The sequence below is a fragment of the Chionomys nivalis genome, chromosome 23 (assembly GCF_950005125.1).
Source record: "Chionomys nivalis chromosome 23, mChiNiv1.1, whole genome shotgun sequence".
Classification (NCBI taxonomy): Eukaryota; Metazoa; Chordata; class Mammalia; order Rodentia; family Cricetidae; genus Chionomys; species Chionomys nivalis.
The window spans coordinates 41,168,947-41,187,496 of NC_080108.1; the positions used below are offsets into that span (position 1 = coordinate 41,168,947).

The 18,550-nt window shown below is 51.3% G+C and overlaps 1 protein-coding gene across 3 annotated transcripts in view; it reads left to right on the forward strand.

The window, feature by feature from the left end:
- The first annotated feature begins 5,166 nt into the window (after nt 1–5,166).
- LOC130865236 (BOS complex subunit NOMO1-like) overlaps nt 5,167–18,550 on the forward strand; it is a 48,308-nt gene continuing 34,924 nt past the window's right edge. For all 3 annotated transcript variants that reach the window (XR_009056085.1, XM_057756174.1, XM_057756175.1), the window contains exons 1-5: nt 5,167–5,339; nt 9,733–9,822; nt 10,551–10,596; nt 15,140–15,245; nt 15,408–15,558. Coding sequence is in view for 2 of the 3 variants with exons in the window: in XM_057756174.1 (XP_057612157.1) it covers nt 15,155–15,245; nt 15,408–15,558 (242 nt within the window). In the remaining variant the exon portion in view is untranslated. The remainder of the gene's footprint in view (nt 5,340–9,732; nt 9,823–10,550; nt 10,597–15,139; nt 15,246–15,407; nt 15,559–18,550) is intronic.

An 18,550-nucleotide genomic window follows, 5' to 3' on the forward strand; every position in this document is an offset into this window, starting at 1 on the left:
CACTGGGTCAAACTGGACAAAACTTCCAGGGGACCTCTTGTCAATAACCTGGTTGTTATTATTAACGCTGAGCACCCATATACATGACAGGGTGTCGCGCCCACAAAACCCAGAGCTCCACCACAGAATGTGCTCTGACAGGTTCCAAGCCTCCCCTCAGAGGCTTCACAGCCTCGTCCCTTGGAATGGGACATCTTACACTTTTGTGTGACCATCTGTCAGACCAACAAGAGACAGGGCCACATTGCTTTTGTGCAGCTTGAAGAATCTACTTGAAGAAGGGACCTTTGCTCAAACATCCAAGATTTAACCTGGCTGCATCTGTTGGGGTGGAGTGTGGATGCCAGTTGAGGACAGGTGGTCATATCAAGCCATGTCTCACTCAAGACAAGACCATCCTTATCTCAAGGGCAGCCAACAGCAGCTGGACTGCAGTTGCTCCCTGGCTCTGCGCTATTACCACACCATCTGATTGTTTCTGCAGAACCTCTCTGAGGAAAGCTATCCCCAGGATGCCCCATGCAGCGGCACTGCCGACTCCTGCTGCGCCATACCATAGCTTATCCAACCGCCTCCGCTTCTGCCTTATTTTCCGCCCTGGCAAATTCCTTCACTCCCACATCACTGTGGTATCGGTGATGGGCATGGCATGCAATCTCTACTAGGAAGTCCAGGAGAGGGATGGGGCTATGTCGCCTTTTATAAAAAACGGTAAAACAATTGTATAGCAATTTTTAAAAATGTTCAGCGGGACTACAAGTAAGGAGAAAATAAGCATGGAACTGTCCAGGAGTGTGGTCCAGTGGCAGAACATCCACTGTGTAGGTCTGAGGCTCTGGGATCTGCCCGCAGTACAATGGAGTAAAACAGTAAGTAGATGGAGGGTGTGCCATGTGCCTGTGACCCCAGAAACTGGCAGGGGAGGCGGGGGATCAGGAGCTCAGGGTCATCCTTAGCTACATAGCGAAAGCCAGACTGGGCTACATGGGACCCTGTCCTAAAAATAGCCAAAACACAAATACCTGCTGAAGTTATAAAAAGATTCGTCCTTGGATGGCTTTAAATTGACTGTTTGTACCCCAGTGTGTACCCACAGTAAATGAGAAATGCCAGGTCACTGTAGCTACGTGCTTCTCTCGGTGTGAGAGCGTGCAGATTTGCTCAATCTGTTTGCGAGAACTTTGACCATGGGTTTATCTCTGTCCCCTCTTCACTATTGACCTGTTTGGCTAGTGGCTTCCCTTCTTGCCTCTGTCCTGTGTTCTTGATGGGAGGTGGGGAGTCTCTCTGCCAGGTTCCAACCTGCCCCCAACACAGCTGCCCCCCCTCCCTGGTCCCAGGCTCCCTGGTCCCAGGCTCCGTGGCTACCATTTTGACTTTGAAGAGGTAGGACATCGGAGGTAGCACCTGCCATGGCGATGAATGTAGAAAAGGTAGATGGGGCCGAGGACCCAGAGGTACATGGGGGGCGCCCAGCTCCCGGCTGTTCTCAGGAAGCACAGGCTGAGCAAGTGATGGGTCACAGGTTCCTGCTGTGTCTGGTTCCAGACCTGAATGGAACACCGAGGACACTGTTAGGATGGCAGCCACCTGGGTCCCAATCTCACCTGCCTATGGGACAGACATTGCATGAAAATATTTCAAGCCCTCTGTGGTGTGCTTTTCGTTTTTCACCCTAATATCAACTCCATAAGGCAGATGAAGGCTAGCTTATGGGGGCCCAGATAAGGTAAGGAACTTGCCTAGTCAGCTGGGAGGCAGTGGGGCTGGCTTTGAACTTGTGATTCTCTGGCCTCAGCTTCCCAAGTGCTGGGCTTACAGATGAGTTGCACCCGTTACTTTATAAGAACTCTGGTTGGTAGTTGCTACTGTACCCATTTCATAGACTGAGGTACCAAAAGGGAACTGTCCCGTTTGCACCACACAGGAAGGGGCCGAGCTGACTGTGCTTCTCTGACAAGGAGGCATACTGAAATCTCGCTGTACGGGTTGCCTAAAGCAGCCTAACGCGGTGGACTCACAGCACCGGGCATGGAACAAGCCCTGGGTGAACGCGAGCTCTGGCCCTTACCTGCTGGACTCCAGGCCCTAGAGTAGGGTGTAGATGAGGAAGGTAGGCACAGAGGACAGGCTGGCTCATTAGTTTTATGCAAATAAGAATCAAAGTCCCCAGTCTTAAACCCTGCTGGGGCCTGGGTTTAGTGAAGGGATCTGTATCTGTCGCTCCGCCACTCACTGGCCTTATTGCTTCCCGAGGTCAAGTATTTGAGGCTGGAGTACCGCCTTTCCCAACAGCTCGATGGGACTCACCCGCAGGTCGGTGCAGGGTTGTCCCGGTGAGGCCATTGGGAGCCCTCAGTCCAACAGCCCTCGGTCTGTCGGTCTCTCAGTCCCAGAGCAGCCTTCAGAGCCAGGCTCCAGGCTGGGGAAGAGGCGGGGCGGGGCGGGGCGGGGCGGGTTTGACTGGGATTGGAGCTGGGAAGCAGAGGCCCCGGGGCAAGGTCCAGTTGTGGTGTGTGGAGGTGGAGTTGTTGTTTGGTAAAGTGATTCTGGTACCCTGAAGAGCCGGGACTCTGTGGGAAACACACCCCCCCCCCCGCCACACCACCACCATCGCAGGAGGGTGTCCTGAGGAAAGGCAACAGACCTAAGCGGTCAGCAACTGGGGACGAATGCGGTTTAGATGTGGGTGCTGGGATGAATGTAAAAAGTCTTAGTTTTAAAAGTAGTTATGCTGGGCGGTGGTGACTCACTCCTTCAGTCACTCAGGAAGCAGAGGCCGGGGGATCTCAGTGAGTTTGAGGCTAGCCAGGGCTACCTAGTTAGATGCTGTCTCAAAAGCAGCAACAACAACATCATTTCTAATAGAAAAGCCATGCCACAAAATAATCCTTTCTAAAAAAGAAGCCAAATCACAGATTTCATCTTGTTATGTGCACGTGTGTGCATGTGTTGACAAAATCCACAGCTCTTATCTTTTTTTTTTCCCTTCTTCTGAGACAGGGTTTCTCTGTGGCTTTGGAGCCTGTCCTGGAACTCGCTCTGTAGACCAGGCTGGCTTTGAACTCACAGAGATTTGCCTGCCTCTGCCTCCCAAGCGCCACCATCGCCCAGCTATGCAGGTATTATCTTAAAGGGAATAAGAGGAAGTTTATTCTGGAGCCATTTTGAGCCACGGCTCAGGAACACAGATTTGGGTCACCCAAATTCCATCTTCTGTCAGTGTTCTGAGTCACGTGGGACAGCTGAAGAAAGAGGGTCACTCCAAGATGAATTTAGGCCTTACAGTCAGCAGGGAGGGACAGCCTAGGTGAACTGTACCACAGACAGCCCTGCAGGAGCGAAGTTACTGGTTGCTACACAAAAGTCGCTTTCTGGGTAAAACATTCCTCGTGCCAAAGCCCTGATGTAATCTCTGTGTTTCATGAAGGAAAGCATCGCATGTCTGCCACTGTAGTCCTGGTTGTGTGCTGCGTGCAGCACCCAATAACGGCAGACGCTCCAGGTGTGCCAGGACCCTCTGTGTCCAGGGTCATGCAGAGGCCGTAGAGCCCTTCAGACAAACAGCCCTGCAGATGACAGAACACAACCACTCTTTTCGACAGCGACTTCTTCAAGGTCTAAACGCCTCCAACCAGCAGCTGTTTTGTTCTGCTGTTTGCCCTAGAATACAGCGACTCTGCTCGGTTTTCACCACAGCCTTCCAGCATGGGTGCAGTTTCACGAAGTTTTATAGTTTTACAGAACAGAGAAAGTCATAAATCGAGGCAAGTTAAGAATACATTGACGAGTACATCAGAGAGGCAGATACGGCAAGGTGGAGGCTGCTTTCCTATAGGCCCGAGATGTTCTCCAATGATGTTCTTAGCTTTCGGATTGGTAGAAGCTAGTTGTCTACTTCTATCAATTTTAGAGTCTGTAGATTCTAAAAGTTTTCTCTATTGTCGTAAGATGTTAGCTTCAACACAGGGAGGAGGAGGGCCAGAACCAGCCAGGATAAGGCCAGCAGCCTCTGGGCTTGCAGCATTCCAGTCTCGCCACTACTGAAGTTCTAACCAGCCAGGTTCTTTTCAGGAGCTGCCGTTCAGAGGTGTGCGCCCGCATGTCGAGATCAGAGTACAGCTTTGAGGGTCATCCTCAGGAAGGCAGCCCGCAGCCTCTCATGGTTCTGAAGCTCACCTTTCCCATCAGACTAGACAGTAAAGCCTCTTGTCTCCACCTCCTATTGCTGGCCACCACATCTGGCATGGTTCGGGGATCAAACTCAGATCCTTAGGTTGCAAGGCAAACACTTTACTGACTGCCATGGACCCAGGACCACCCCTGCACCCTGTCCCTTACTCTCTGGTTGCACTGGTACTTCCTATGTAACTCAAGCAGGGTGTTAACTCATGGAAGTCCTCCTGCCTCAGCCCCATGAGTGCAGGGTTTGGTTATAAGTCACATTCAACATGTATGCCTATACTAGGGATCAAATTTAGGGCCTTGCTAGTCATGCACTGAGCTATTTTCCCAGTCCTTTTAAATATTTTACGTTTGGCCGGGCGGTGGTGGCGCACGCCTTTAATCCCAGCACTCGGGAGGCAGAGGCAGGCGGATCTCTGTGAGTTCGAGACCAGCCTGGTCTACAGAGCTAGTTCCAGGACAGGCTCCAAAAAACCACAGAGAAACCCTGTCTCGAAAAACCAAAAAAAAAAAAATATTTTACGTTTTATTTTCAGAGGGTGTCTAAAGATGTCCGGGTTGATTTTGAACTTGTTCTGTAGCTCAGACAGGCCTTGAACCTGTCTGGTTAAAATAAGATTTTCTTATAGGATTTAGTGCTGGTGGGGATGAGGAAGGAGAGCCAATAACAAATTTCTAAAGGGTTTTTTAAAATTACATCTGACTTGTGAAATATGTGCATCAAAAGGATTTGGGACTTATTGACTATGTCAGTCCACAAAAAAGTTCTTAATCGGGACACTGAATCTGAGGCTACTCATTTCAGAGGCTGTGCAAGCGGCCGCGGTTCCCGGCGGAGCAGGTGTCCTAGCGGTCTTTCTTGAGGGCGTGACGCAGGGCCCCGGCGCGCCTGCGCGGTGCGGCGCCTGGGCGGGGCCTGGGCTTGTCAGCCGAGATGGGAGGAAGGAGCCGGCTGCGTTCGGTGTGAGGGGCGGGACCGGGCGGGCTGCGGAGGGTAGGCACGCGGAGGCCGGGCCACGCGTGCGGGCCGGGGTGTCGTGGAGCTGCTGCTGCTGCTGAGCAGCGCGGGGCGGGCGGGCGGCTCCGAGGACATCGTGGTCGGCTGCGGGGGCTTCGTGAAGTCGGACGTGGAGATCAACTACTCGCTCATCGAGGTGAGCCGCGCCGCGCGTGGCCGGGGGCGGGCTGTGCGACCTCGGGCCAGGCTCTCTGCGGCTCCGCACCCTTCCCTAGCAGCGCCGAGGGCCGGGCGGAGGGCGGAGAGGGCCTACTAGACCCTGGCTCCCCCAGACCGAGACTCCTGAACTCAGATCTGCCCAACCCATATTGCAGAACCTGGAAACCACACGTGTCACTCTCCATACTGCAAACCCCGAGGTTCGGACCCATGGTTCCTCCATCCTTCCTGGGGTGCCTTTAAAGAGATCGAGCCCCATCGCTAAGTTCGGACGTGGAGCTCTGGGGCTGTGAAGCCGCCGCTCTGTCCCCACTACTCCTTTGCTTTTCAAAGTGCAGAGTTTCCAGCCACCCTGCATAGTCGCTGCAATTCCGCTAGAGATTTGTGAAGCAGTTTCTGCCTGAGTCGAAAGTTGCGTGAAATGATTATCAGCCCAGTGGGATTCTGACCCAGAAAGCCCGTGAGAAGAAGGGGGATGGGCAGGAATAGACTCGAGGGACTGGAGAGAGATCTGGGCCTGGTTTTCCCAAGGAGGCTGGTAGCCAGAGAAGGGGGTGGGGCAGGAGGTAGACAGGGGCCCAGTAGGAGAAATGTGGGGTGCCAAAGAGAAGGGTATCCGAGGCCCCTTTGAGCTGCTCCAGTGCTGGCAGTGGCCTCCTTTAGCATGTCCCTTAGGACTGGGGGAAAAGGTAAGGAGAAGGCGTCCCCACCCTGATTTCCCTTTGCCCTTTCTCCAAACCCCAGTCTGTACGTGTAAGACGGCGTTAGATGGGGTAGAACCTAGAAGCGTGGTTTCCTAAGGCAGAGAATCAGCTGTTATCTTCCAGACTTTCTGTGTGGTTGGCTGACTTATATTTTATTTTATAATTTTTTTGAGACAAGGTTCTTATGTAGCCCAAGCTGGCCTCAAGCTCAGTATACGCAAGGCTGGCTTTGAACTCTGGACTCTCTTTCCTCCAAAGGACTGGATAGCAGGGGTATGCCCTGGGTCCTTCTACACAGGACTCCTGGGAATTGCTGGGGACATGTTACTAGGTACAAGTGCCACCTCCTGGTTTTGCAGCATTGGGTGTAAGAAACTGCCTTGGAAGGGCTTTTCAACTTAAGCTTCCTCCAGCTTTGGGAGGAGGGAGAGAGCAGTTGGGTGCTCTCACCCCATGCACTAACAGGGATTGAGAGAGCAGAAAGTGGATTTTGTGGCCCATTGTGAACTGTGTTTCTCGAGCCCTAGGGTTCCTTGTCCACATGTCTGGAGCAACCGATCCTTTTGTAATCGCTGCTTACAACATCAGACATTTCTTGTATTTAATCCCCACTTAGAGATATGTTGCCCTTTTCTGATGTGTACTTTACAGAAGATGTACTATATGGGCCAGAGAGTGAAGTGTGGCAGCCATACTTTTGATTTTGAATGAACAGACTTCCTAACTACATAGCAAGCCAGAGTTAAAACATAACGAGAAACCGGCAGATGCACAGACAACAGTGCATCCATCATTAAACAGAGCACTCAGCATCCAGCAGAAATTGACTGAGGAAGTCACCTGGAGTTCTCAGTGTAGTGAAAGAACATTACACCATGTTAGAGATGACGCCATCAAATCAGGTGCTTACAGCGTCCATCAGAAACGGACTGGGGAAGTTGAGGCACCAGCTGGAGTCCTGTTTGAACTTTCTCTCCATGTCTGAGTTTCCCACAGCCCAATCTGTGGCTTCTCTAGGCACTTTTCTATCACGGATGGACAGTAGTGACATGTGTTGGGAATGGCTCACCCTCCAGCGGTGCTGCTCTCTTCCCTCCCTGCCACAGTGATGGGGCCAGTCCTTGGAAGACACTTTTAGACAGCCATGTTTAGGTCTGAAATGGAGACGGGGCAACACTGCTCCAGAGCCAGCTTCTCAGTGAGTTCAAACTGCATGTGACAGTTTGCCCATACAGTGTATTTTATAACATGTAAGTAATCTAGGTAATCAGTCTTCCCTCCTCCTTCCCTTTCTCTTTTGAGACTTGCCCAGGCAGTCTGGAGCTTCCGATCCTCCTGCCCTCGCCTCTCAGATGCTGGGCCTGCAGGGGTTGTGCAACCACACCTGGCTGCCATTTCAGCCTTCTTCCCTCTGTTTCTGCTCGAGGTGCCTTCTGAGGTTCACGCACTGAAGGATTGTCTCGGGGAAATCTCAGTGCAGAGAACGTCTGTCCTTCAGCAGTAGCCTGTGCAGCTAAAAAGAAGAATCACAGGGGCTGGAGAGATGGCTCGGTGGTTAGAAGTACTTGCTGGTCTTGCGGAAGACCAGGGTCAGTTTTCAGCATTCACACCATGGTCTGCAACTATCTGTGACTCCAGTCTCAGGGGATCCGACACCCTCTCAGGCCTCTGGGTATCGGGTACCCACAGACATCTATGCAAAACACTCATGCATAAAAATAAATACATCTGTAAAAAATTATAGGTTCTAGTGGTTTAACAGTCAGAATTCACATCAAAATAGGGTTCTTGGACTTGGGGTGGAAGCTTCAGTCAGCATGAGACCTGAGTTCCATCCCCAGAACCCTTGTGATTTAAAAAAAAAAGTCAGCCTAGCCTGCTTGGTGAGTTCCAGGCCTTTGAGAGACCCTGCCTGAACAACAAGGTGGGTAGTTCCTAAAGAGTGGCAGCTGAAGTTATCTTTTGGCTTACACACACACACACACACACACACACACACACACACTCTCCCCACTCTGTTTCTCCTGATAAGCAGCCGTCTTCAGTCGCAGGACATGAGTTGGGTAGAGCAGCAGCTGGTGACTCCCTGGGTGCTGCCTCCTGGTCCTCCAGGCCAGTGCATATGCAGTGCATGCATCTGAATTTCTTTATGGTCTGGAACAAATTTGTTTTTACCCTTGACTGAATAACTGGACTCCACAGTCAGTAAGTCGTTGTCTGGGCTGTGTGGATCCTGCCCATGAACACTACGGGCCATGCCCTACTTCACACTGCCCCTTCCAAGTGCGCACTGGGCCTGACTGCTTCTATGTTTCCTAGGACTCCACTGGATCATGCCTGTATTTTTGCTACAGAATATTGTTATTTTAAAAAAGTGTGTTTATATGTATCTATATGTGGTTATGTGCACATGAGCTCAGTGCCCTTAGAGGACAGAGGCGGGCATTGGATCCTAGAGCTGGGGATGAACTCTGCAAGAGCTGCAAGTGCTCTTAATTGCTGAGCAGTTCTCCAGCCCCAACATTCATATTTTAGAGGTCAGGCTGATGTCATCTGACCCAAATGTGTTTTTACAGATTGGGACACAGGTTCAGAGTCATTGAGCCATGCAGGCCGGTTGAGGGATTTGCCTCTAACCCTCTGGTGCTTCTCTGCCTGATGGTGCCCAGTGCTTTTCCTTCAGAGAGTATTAAATAGAACACTCTTTTTTTTGAGTGTGTACCCCGTGCCTGCTGCTTGCCACACCACTGTGAGTAAGCGCAGGTATCCTGAAGCAAGGTGTCTCTGTTTTTACTGTGAGGAAGCTTGGCCTCTGGAGGTGCCATGACTTTGTTAAGGACACCCAGTGTAGGGAAACCCTGATATGGCTTTGCACCTTGCAGCTTAGAGGTTTGGGTCCACAGAGGTTTAGGGTGCAGCAGTTGTAGCCACGCCTTAAGGAGGGCGAATGCATTGGATGTCTCTCACATCAGTCTTTGTCCTGGTGGTGGCGGTGGAGGGCTTTAAGCGAATACTCCTCTAAGCATCTAGAATCATTTGGGACGCTAATAGTTCAGCCCCCAGTGCTTACCCTAGACCGTCTTGTTAAAGCCTTGGGGGCAGCCCAGGAATCTGCCTCCTGACTTGCCTTTCTGTCTGAACTGCAGTGCTGGAGTAGAACTGAGGGCCAGGCAATCATGGATTTAAACACATTATTGTGTGTGTCCATGCGTACTGTGTGTGAGGTCAAAGGATGACCTTGTGGAATTGGTTCCCTCAGTCAGCCTTGATGCGGGGTCCTGGACTTGATCAGGTCTCCAGGCTTGTGCAGTAGGTGCCTTAGCCTGTTGAATTCCTGCTGGCCTGGGAACCTGGATTTTCACAAGTGCCTTGCTAATAGCAAAATTAGAAAGTTTTAAACTTGGAAATTTACATAAACAAAAGTTACTACAGCTACTTAAGCAAACTTTTCAGTTTTTCAGCATTGAAAAACAAGACTTTGGGGATAGGCTGAAAAGAAACATAAATAGCATTATTTTGGGGTGCCCTGTCTTCTTTCCCTCTGTCCCCAAAGCTGATGTAGCAGCTAGCTCAGCTAACACTGGCCGACAAGACTGCATGCAGGCATCACATGCTAACTGGTTCTCTAAGACACTTGGTCTTTAGTTTTCTTTCCTTGCTTTCCAGATAAAGTTGTACACCAAGCATGGGACTTTGAAATACCAGACAGACTGTGCTCCTAACAACGGCTACTTTATGATCCCCTTGTATGATAAGGTAAGAGGCGGAGGGACTTCAGTCTTCACCCAGTGACTCTTATAAAGGAAGTAATCAATTAACATTCCCAAATGACTGGTGAGGGAGCTGGCCTCCCCGCGTGCAGACACTTGTATTGTAATGAGCAGTGGGATGCAGATTTCCCACAGCTGAGTGGATACAGTGGGGCACATGTGGCAATATCTCCTGGCATTCTAGCCCCCACAGCCTCACGGGATGCTGCAGGCACCTTAGCGGCGGGAGGAGTGAGGGATCAGCTCTCAGGGCTGCCGTTTATTCCAGCTGTCACTCGCCAGGATTGACACACTCAGACTGCATAGCTGTGCTCAGGTGTTCACCTTTAAGAAATACTTGTTTATGTTGTATGTAGGGTGGGAGTGGGCACTGGCTTGCCTGCACGGTGTGTGTCAGGCAGCACTCTCCTGCTACCTTGTTGTGGGTCTCTGTACCTGAACGCAGGTCATCGGGCTGGCACAGCGAGCCCTTTACGCACTGTATTAACTGGCCAGCGCACAGATGGGCTTCCACATGGCACTCTCCCTGCTGCTAGGTGGGAATTTCTGGGTGTCTAGCTTGGGCCTGGAAAGGAGTCCAACTGGCACCCTCAAGAAGACCCAGGCGTAGGATTTTATTTCAGATGGGGTTGTTTGGCGTAAAGTAATCCCATGCCCTCCATCTGCCCTGGCCTTCAGGGCTCCTGCCTTAACGTTTCATGGTTTCCCTTGTAGGGAGATTTCATTCTGAAGATTGAGCCTCCGCTGGGCTGGAGTTTTGGTAAGTGAGCTGAGTGACAGAGCACTTTGCCGGGGCCCACACTGCGCTGTCATTTTCTTAAAAGAGCATCCTTCGTGGTCTGTGCCTCTTTCTGGGAAAGCTGCCGTGGCAGCTTCAGTTCATTACACAGTCTAGACACGGACTGGGTTCTTCTTTCTGTTGGAGGCCAGGGCTGTTTCTGTTTTGGGTCTCGCTGTTGCAGCCTGAGCTAGCCTCAGACTCGGCGTCTTCCTGCGTCAACCTCCTGCAGTTGAGGTTACAGACGTGTACTACCGTGTCTCGCTCCCCTACTTGCCCCCCCCAATAAGGGAGTGTTTAAACATTGTAAAATTTTCCCACTGCAGAATCCAGATGTACATGGACTGGGGATGATGGCTGTTTGGAGGGAGACTCGTCTTCAGGCAGTGGAGGATCCCGAGGGATTCCTTACCTTAACAAAAGGCCACCTGTAACTCATTTTCCCAGAGAAACCCTATTTCAGTAAAGTTGAGGCATCCCAGGACACTGGAGGGGGCCAGCCAGCCAGACCATGGAGCAGAGGTCACTTTCATGGCCTTGGAGGCTTGTTTCTGCTCCCTCCAGTCTAGGCTTCTTATTGAACTGTTCTTCCAGATTTGAACACTGAATGTAGCGGAGTCACTCAGATTTTCTTCTCTCTCTCACTCTGTAGACCAGGCTGGCTGTGAACTCAGAGAAACATCTGCCCCTGCCTCCCAAGTGCTGGGATTAAAGGTGTGCCAACTCTTCTCTCTCTCTCTCTCTCTCTCTCTCTCTCTCTCTCTCTCTCTCTCTCTCTCTTTGTTTTTTTGTTTTTCGAGACAGGGTTTCTCTGTGGCTTTGGAGCCTGTCCCTGAACTAGCTCTGTAGACCAGGCTGGTCTCGAACTCACAGAGATCCGCCTGCCTCTGCCTCCCGAGTGCTGGGATTAAAGGCATACGCCACCACTGCCCGGCAATTCTTCTCATTTTTAATGGAGGGAATTTTTGCAGAGTACACACACTGCCTAGTTTCCAGATAACACGATAGAATTCATGCTGCGGTGTTCACTGACCTGTTGCATTTACAGGTGACCCTGTCCTCACCTTCTAGAATGGCAGGTGCTCTGTTTCTTTCTGTGTTAAGGATTGAACCCAGGGGTCTTGTGTATGTGGTGTCTCTAGCCCTTGTGACAGCTTTGCTGTGTGTGTGTTCTCATTTCGCTACGGGGTGATACAGTTGTACAGACTGGCCTTGAACTCTTTGTTGCCCAGGCAGGCCCTTGATCCTGTAATCCTTTTGCTTCAGCCTCCAAAGTAGCTGGGATTAGAGTCTGAGCCACCACACTCCATTTAGGTCATTTTGTTTTGAACTTGAGCAAAATGAAATCATACAGGCTGCTTTTTGTGTCTGGCTTCTTCCAGTCTTGTTTATGATACTTTATTGTGTGTGTCTAGGTCATGTCCTCTGCTGTGTGTAGGTTAGGGTTTCTGCTGTTGTGCTAAAGCACCCTAACCAAAGGCAGCCTGGGGAGCACAGTGTTTATTTCAGCTCACATTCTCAGGTCAGCACCAACGCTGAGGAAGCTGAGGCAGGAACTAAGCAGAGACCATGGAGGAAATCTACAAAATAGCTTGTCCTCCATAGTGGGCTGAGCCTCCCACATTAATCAAGAAAATGCTCCATAGACCATCCTGATGGAGGCATTTTCTCAAGATTCTCTCTTCCCAGGTTTGTCTAGGTTTCTGTCAAGTTGACCAAAACCAACCAGGTGTCCAGATGTTGACATCAGGCGTCTTCTTCAATCACTTCTCCCCACTGAGCCTGGAGCTCACTGATTTGGCTAGCGGGCTGGCCAGTGAGCCCTAGGAACCCTGTGTCTGCCTCCTCAGCGCTGGGCACAGATGTGTACTTCTGTGCTGGGGACCAGACCTGGGTCTGACTGAGCCATCTCCCCAGCCCTTTCCTTGTATTTTAAAAGCTCAACTTTCTACTGTGAACCTTCTGGTTTTCTAAAGAAAATGCATCGTGTTGATATTAAAGGATCAGATGGTTGCCCTCAGCAGCCACATTTGTGAGGGATTGGAAGCTGGGCGGTGTGACGATTAGTAGTCAGACTGAGTCAGCCTGCTCTGCTCATGTCCTCCTGTGGGCTCCTGTTGCCATGGAGCTGATGGTCCTCTTTAGGTTGGGAGCCAGCGTGTGAGATTGGAGTTGTGTCACACACTCTGTGGAAAGATCCTTTAACCTTTTCATGACTCAGTTTACTTCTTGGTAAATTCTTGTATCCCTTGAAGAATGCTCTGGGCGTGGTTCCTGGTCCAGAGTGAGTTCTTTGGCACTGGAGACTGTCCAGGTGGTGAAGTGCTTCCTGTATAAGCCCAAAGCCAAGCGTGGTGGCGTGCGTCTGCAACCGTAGAGCTGGAGCTAGGGACAAGAGGATCCCTGGGCTGCATGCTGCCTTTTGTCTCTTGCCCCTACCTCTCCTTTATTGATTTTTCCCCAGAACCAACCAGTGTGGTTGGTGTGAGCGTGGATGGTGTGAGTGACATCTGCACGAAGGGCGGGGACGTCAACTTTGTGTTCACTGGCTTCTCTGTGAATGGAGAGGTTTGGCTCCAGGCTCTGTCTGCTCTTCTCTACATTGCTCTGTTGTGTGCCACCTCCTGTCACCCTTACAGAAGTGGGGCTCTTGCGCTCTTAGGTCACCCACAGTGAGCTCCAGGGGTTTGTGCTTTGTGGTAACCTGGGGTCTGCTTGATTGTGGGGCATGGCCTGTGGTGGGGTGCAGAAAGTGAAGGGCACATGCCCAGGACCTGAGTCGTTGCGCTTGCTGTGTGAGAGCGAGGTGCACTTCCTCCGGGGAAGCTCCTTCCACCCCTTCTCTCGGAGCTGCTCTGGGGAGCTGCTGGCGCCCTGGGCAGTGAGTGCTGCTTCGTGTGTGTGTGTGTGTGTGTGTGTGTGTGTCTGCTCCCAGCTCCATTCTCAGTGGAGCCCTCGTTCTTCCTTCCGCCGACCCCCAAGTAGAGATGAGGGCTCTGCTGGCGAGGGTCCAGTGTGTAGACCTAGAAGTGCTCTTTTGTGCTGGAAGTGAGGCCCTCAAATGTCTCCTGTGGGTTTCTTACTGCAAGAGGGGATCTTGGGTATTTTTCTTTCTTAGAGATTTGTAAAATAATGATACATTTTAAAAAAGATTTTTAATTGTGTGGGGATATGTATATTTGAATGTAGGTGTCCTTGGAGGCCAGAGGCATTGGATCACCCTAGACCTGGAGTTAAAACAGTTCCAAGCTGCCTGATGTGGGTGCTGGGAACTTAACTCCAGGCCCCTGCAAGAGCATTGCTCACTGTTAAGCAACCACTGAGCAGCCTGCAGCCCCACTGTGGTACACATGCTGTCTTACATTCAGTGTTGCAGCATTTTACTGTCCTTGTCCCCTCTTCACCAGTCCTGACTACATCCTGATTAGCCAGTTGAGTACTGAGATCACAGGCATGTGCTGCCTGGGTGCCGAGTGCCACCGTGCCCTGCAGTTAACCTGGTGCTTGCAGTCCAAGGGTGTGTTGTCGTGCCAGGCTAAAGTTTTGCCTCTTTGAAGCTCTCTTTCAAATAATGCATACTTCGTAGCATGTAGCTGAGGCAGGACGGGCTCCACTGAGCCTAACCAGAGGGGGATGAGATGTAGGGAATCAGTCGGGCCTTTTAGATGCTGAGGAGTTTGAAGATAGAAAATTAGGTTGGTGATGTCTCACCCAGATAGCTCACCTGAGAAACCAAAGGTGGGGGCTTGGAGCTCAGTGCTACCCGGGAGAGCCCAGTCTTGGTGCTTGGAGCAAACAGGGCACACACAGACAAGGCATGGGGCTGTGTGTTGAGACACTTTGCAGAGGAAGTGTGGACTGAAGGAACCTGGCCTGGGATCTTAGGTGTGGGCTCTTGGACTTTGAAAGGGGAGGGTAGGTCACTGATCTTAGATAATATTGGTGGAGTAGGTTGGGGTTTCAGGTGATGCTGAAGGGACATACTATGGGTGAAGGGAAGGGCTGTGGGTCACAAGTAATGTTGGGGGTGACAGGTTGGTGGTCTAGGGAGATGCTGGGGTCCCAGGAGATGCTAGGGGACAAGCTAGGGTCCCCGGGGACACCAGGGGACAGATAGGCAGGAGTTTCAGGAGATTCTGGGGGAGGGGTTGGGGTCCCTGAAGATTCTGGGGGACAGGCTGGGTCCCAGGAGATGCTCTGGGACAAGGTGGCTTGTATTTGAGAGGCTGGAGACAGGTGGGATTCACCAAAGTGGGGACATGTGGATGGGGCTGCGGAGGGAGCAGGAGAGGGCAAAGCTGGGGAAACCCACAAGCCAGAGGCAGCAACCTGGCTTGGGGAGTGAGCTTGGCGGCTGTTTTTATTCCACTCTGGTGACCGTTCACCATCTGAGAGGATAGATGCTGTGAGGGAGAGGGGCCTGGCTGGAACTAGAGCTGCAAGGGCCAACACGTGGAGCCGTGGTGCTGGCCAGGAAGGGGTCTTGGTGACTTGGGCATGTGAACACCTATTCTTCACTTTGCAGCCCGTGCTCCATGTCATGGGCTTCTCTGTCACTGGGCGGGTCTTGAACGGACCTGAAGGAGAAGGTGTTCCAGAGGCTGTGGTCACCCTGAACAACCAGATTAAAGGTTAGTCACCCTGAACAACAGGTTAGAGGTGGGCTATCATGGTGGTCCTGAGTGTGCTCAAAGGCTCTGTTTGAATCCTGGAACAATAGAGACACAAGGGACAGAATCTCCATGGGACACAAGCTTGGGCTTCTCTTTGATTCACGCGCTTTGGTTTCACAGTCAGAACAAAAGCTGACGGCTCCTTCCGCCTAGAGAACATAACGACAGGGACGTACACCATCCATGCTCAGAAGGAGCATCTCTACTTTGAGATGGTCACCATCAAAATTGCACCCAACACTCCTCAGCTGGCAGACCTCATTGCTACTGGGTAAGTGTGCTGTCTGGTCAGGGTGACTACTGACCATGACCAAAAGCAACTCGAGGAGGGAAGGGTTTATCTGGCTAACACTTCCATATCACAGTCCATCACTGAGTGAAGTCAGGTAGGGATCTGGAGGCAGGAACTGAAGCAGAGGCCATGGATGGCTGACAACTGGCTTTCTCAGCCTCCTTTTTTATATACGCAGACCACCTGCCTAAGAGTGGCACCGTCCTCAGTGAGCCAGGCTCTCCCACATCAGTTATCAGTCCAGAAAATGAACCACAGGCTTGCCTACAGGCCCATCTGGTGGGACCATTTTCTCAGCTGGGATTCCCTCTTCCCAAATGCTTCCAGCGTGTGTGAAGTGACATAAACTAGCCAACCCACGGCTGTGTGCAGTCTTGGGAGCGTCCCAGCTCCTCTCTTAGCAGTGGTGGAGAAGAAAATGAGCCTTGACCTGACTGTATTTCTGCCCAGGATTCCCTCAGTTCCAGTAGCTCTCGAGAGTCAGCTGGCTTTCTTTTGGAAAGATGAGAGCTGAGTCTTAATAACTGAAGACACTTGTGTGTTGGACATTAAGATTGATTTCTTTTGCTTTTAAGTTAAAATGGGTTTGTTAAAGTGGAAAAAGAAGGTGAAGGCGAATGTGCCTCTTGCCACACCTAACAACTTGAATTTGATCCCTGGGAGCCACGTGGTAGAAGAAGGGAATAGGCTTGTATAAGTTGTCCTTGACCTCCACATGTATACAAACACAATAAATAATCATATTTCTACCTCTGTCTGTCTGTCTTAGAAAAATCTCTCTGAAGTGAGCACTTCCCTTGTCTGATCCCAGAGGGCTTTGTTGGCTTCTCTGATGGTGGTGGGTGTGGAGGTGTTCTTGGAGATGTTTCTGGTTGTTGGTAGAGTTAACCATGTAGTCACTGATTACATGCACGTCAAGGACGGAATGGAAAGGTATTTAGGGGTTTGCAGCCTAGAGAGGTGTTGCTGAGATAGGTGATGAGGGTTCAGGTTTGGTGCCGCATGGCCACTAGGTGGCACACTCTCCTGCATCCTGATGATTGGCCTCCTAGGCTGGTCAGCTGGAGGTGGGATACCACCAGCACTGCAGGGGCTGGGGAGCCTGAATAGCTGAGGTCACAGGAACTAAGAAAGTGAGTGTTAGGGACAAGGACAAGGTGGTTGCTGACACCAAAGCTAGGAGCCTAGTCTCCAAGGAAGCATTGCGACCCTTCAACTTTGAAGGAAGTCAGTTATCCTTAGAAAATAATTCTTGGGTTCAAGTCCTGTTCCTCTCCCCTCTGCTTTTGTGTTGGAGCATCCATGCTAGGTTTCAGCTGCAAGCTCCGTGAATGCTCCTGTGTGGCTGCTTTTGGTGCGGCCCTGTGCCGGGCTGCACATGTGACAGGGAGCTGAGCCCGAGTGGTAGGGATAGGTTGTCAGCGCCCAGCTCCCAAAGAGAGATGCTTCAATTTTGAATTGTGCCAGAAAGAGATTGGAGCGCTCTGAGAAGACATTGGGTAGATTGGGGTGGGGGTGGTAGCTCTGAGGCCTTAGGAGAACCAAGGGAAGAAGGTGCCGGGGTCCAGGCAGGAAGGCAGCATGTTCAGAGGGGAGGGAACTGGGTGGAAGGGGCTGAACCAGTGAGGCCAGAGGCTGGTGATGGGAAGCCTTTGACCACGTTCCTGAGGTACAGGGACAGCCTTGCCCACGGAGACCATGGGGTCAGCAAGGGCATTACAGAGATGGACTTTCTGCCTGCTAGGTGGGTAGGAACTGCTGGGAAGTCAGTGTTGGCAGATGGTGCAGATAGGAGCCGGTGGCAATAGGAGATGGGGCTGGGGTGCCTTTGCCCTGGGCGCTGGCAGGAGAGGAGAGGAGAAGCCAGCACCGCTGCAGAGTCAGTCGACATACTGCCAGGCCCCAGTTTATATCTGAACAACTGGTGTCTGTGTACATCTGATAATTAAGGTTACTTGTATTTGTTTTGTATGTGTGAGTGTGTCTACATGTATGTCTGTACACCATGGCCATTCCATGCCCTTTGGAGGGCAGAAGAGGGCGTCAGATCCCCTGGAACTGGAGTTGCAAACAGCTGTAAACTGCTGCGTGGGTGCGGGGAATCAAACCCAGGTCTGCAAGAGTAGCTAGTGCTCTTAGCTGTTGAGTCCTCTCCCCAGCCTCAATTTTATTTTTTTAAATCTTATTACACTTATTTATTTATGAGTCAGTCATGTCGTGTCGTGCCCCCGCCCCTGTGTGTCCGTATATGTGCCGAGGCACTCATGTGGAGACAGGTCTCTCCACAACATGGGTCTTGGGATTGAGCTCAGGTCGTCAGGCTTGGCCGCAAGTGCCTTTCTACTCACTGGACCTTCTTGCTGACCCAAGGTTTATTTTCCTTTTAAATTAAGTTTTATTTTTGGTGTCTCCGTGTGTGCACATATGTAAATGGGTGTCTGGGGGCAGAAGATTGTCTCAGATCTGGAGCAGAATGAAAATGAGGACATGGCCGCTCCTAGGTGTGGGTAAGGAGAAGGTTTCTTGTAGATATGAGGGAAAGAACAGCCAGAGGCACCTGGAAGGGTCTGGACAGAGCATGGCGGTAGAATAGACCAGGCCACAGGTGGACAGAGAGCATAGTGGGGTAGGGGAGAGACTGAGAGTATGAGCAAAGAGTTGGAGGGGCCATGAGAGCACATGAGAAGGATCAGCTGGAGAAGCCGGGGAAGGGAACAAAGCTGGGGTCACGGGTGAGAAGTGCTGAGAGGAGCCAGGACTCTGGAACTGCCTGGAGGAGCCTGTCTGGAGAGCCTGAGGCCAGCACCTACTTTGATACGTTACTAGGCACCTCAGCCATTTGTCCTGAATTTCTTTGGGCCCTAACAGGAATTTCAGGGGGTTGTGGACCCCTGAGGTGGGTGCTGAGAATGCAGGTCCTGATTGTGTGCTCTTAACCACTGAGCATCTCTCCAGTTCTCATCTTTTTTTC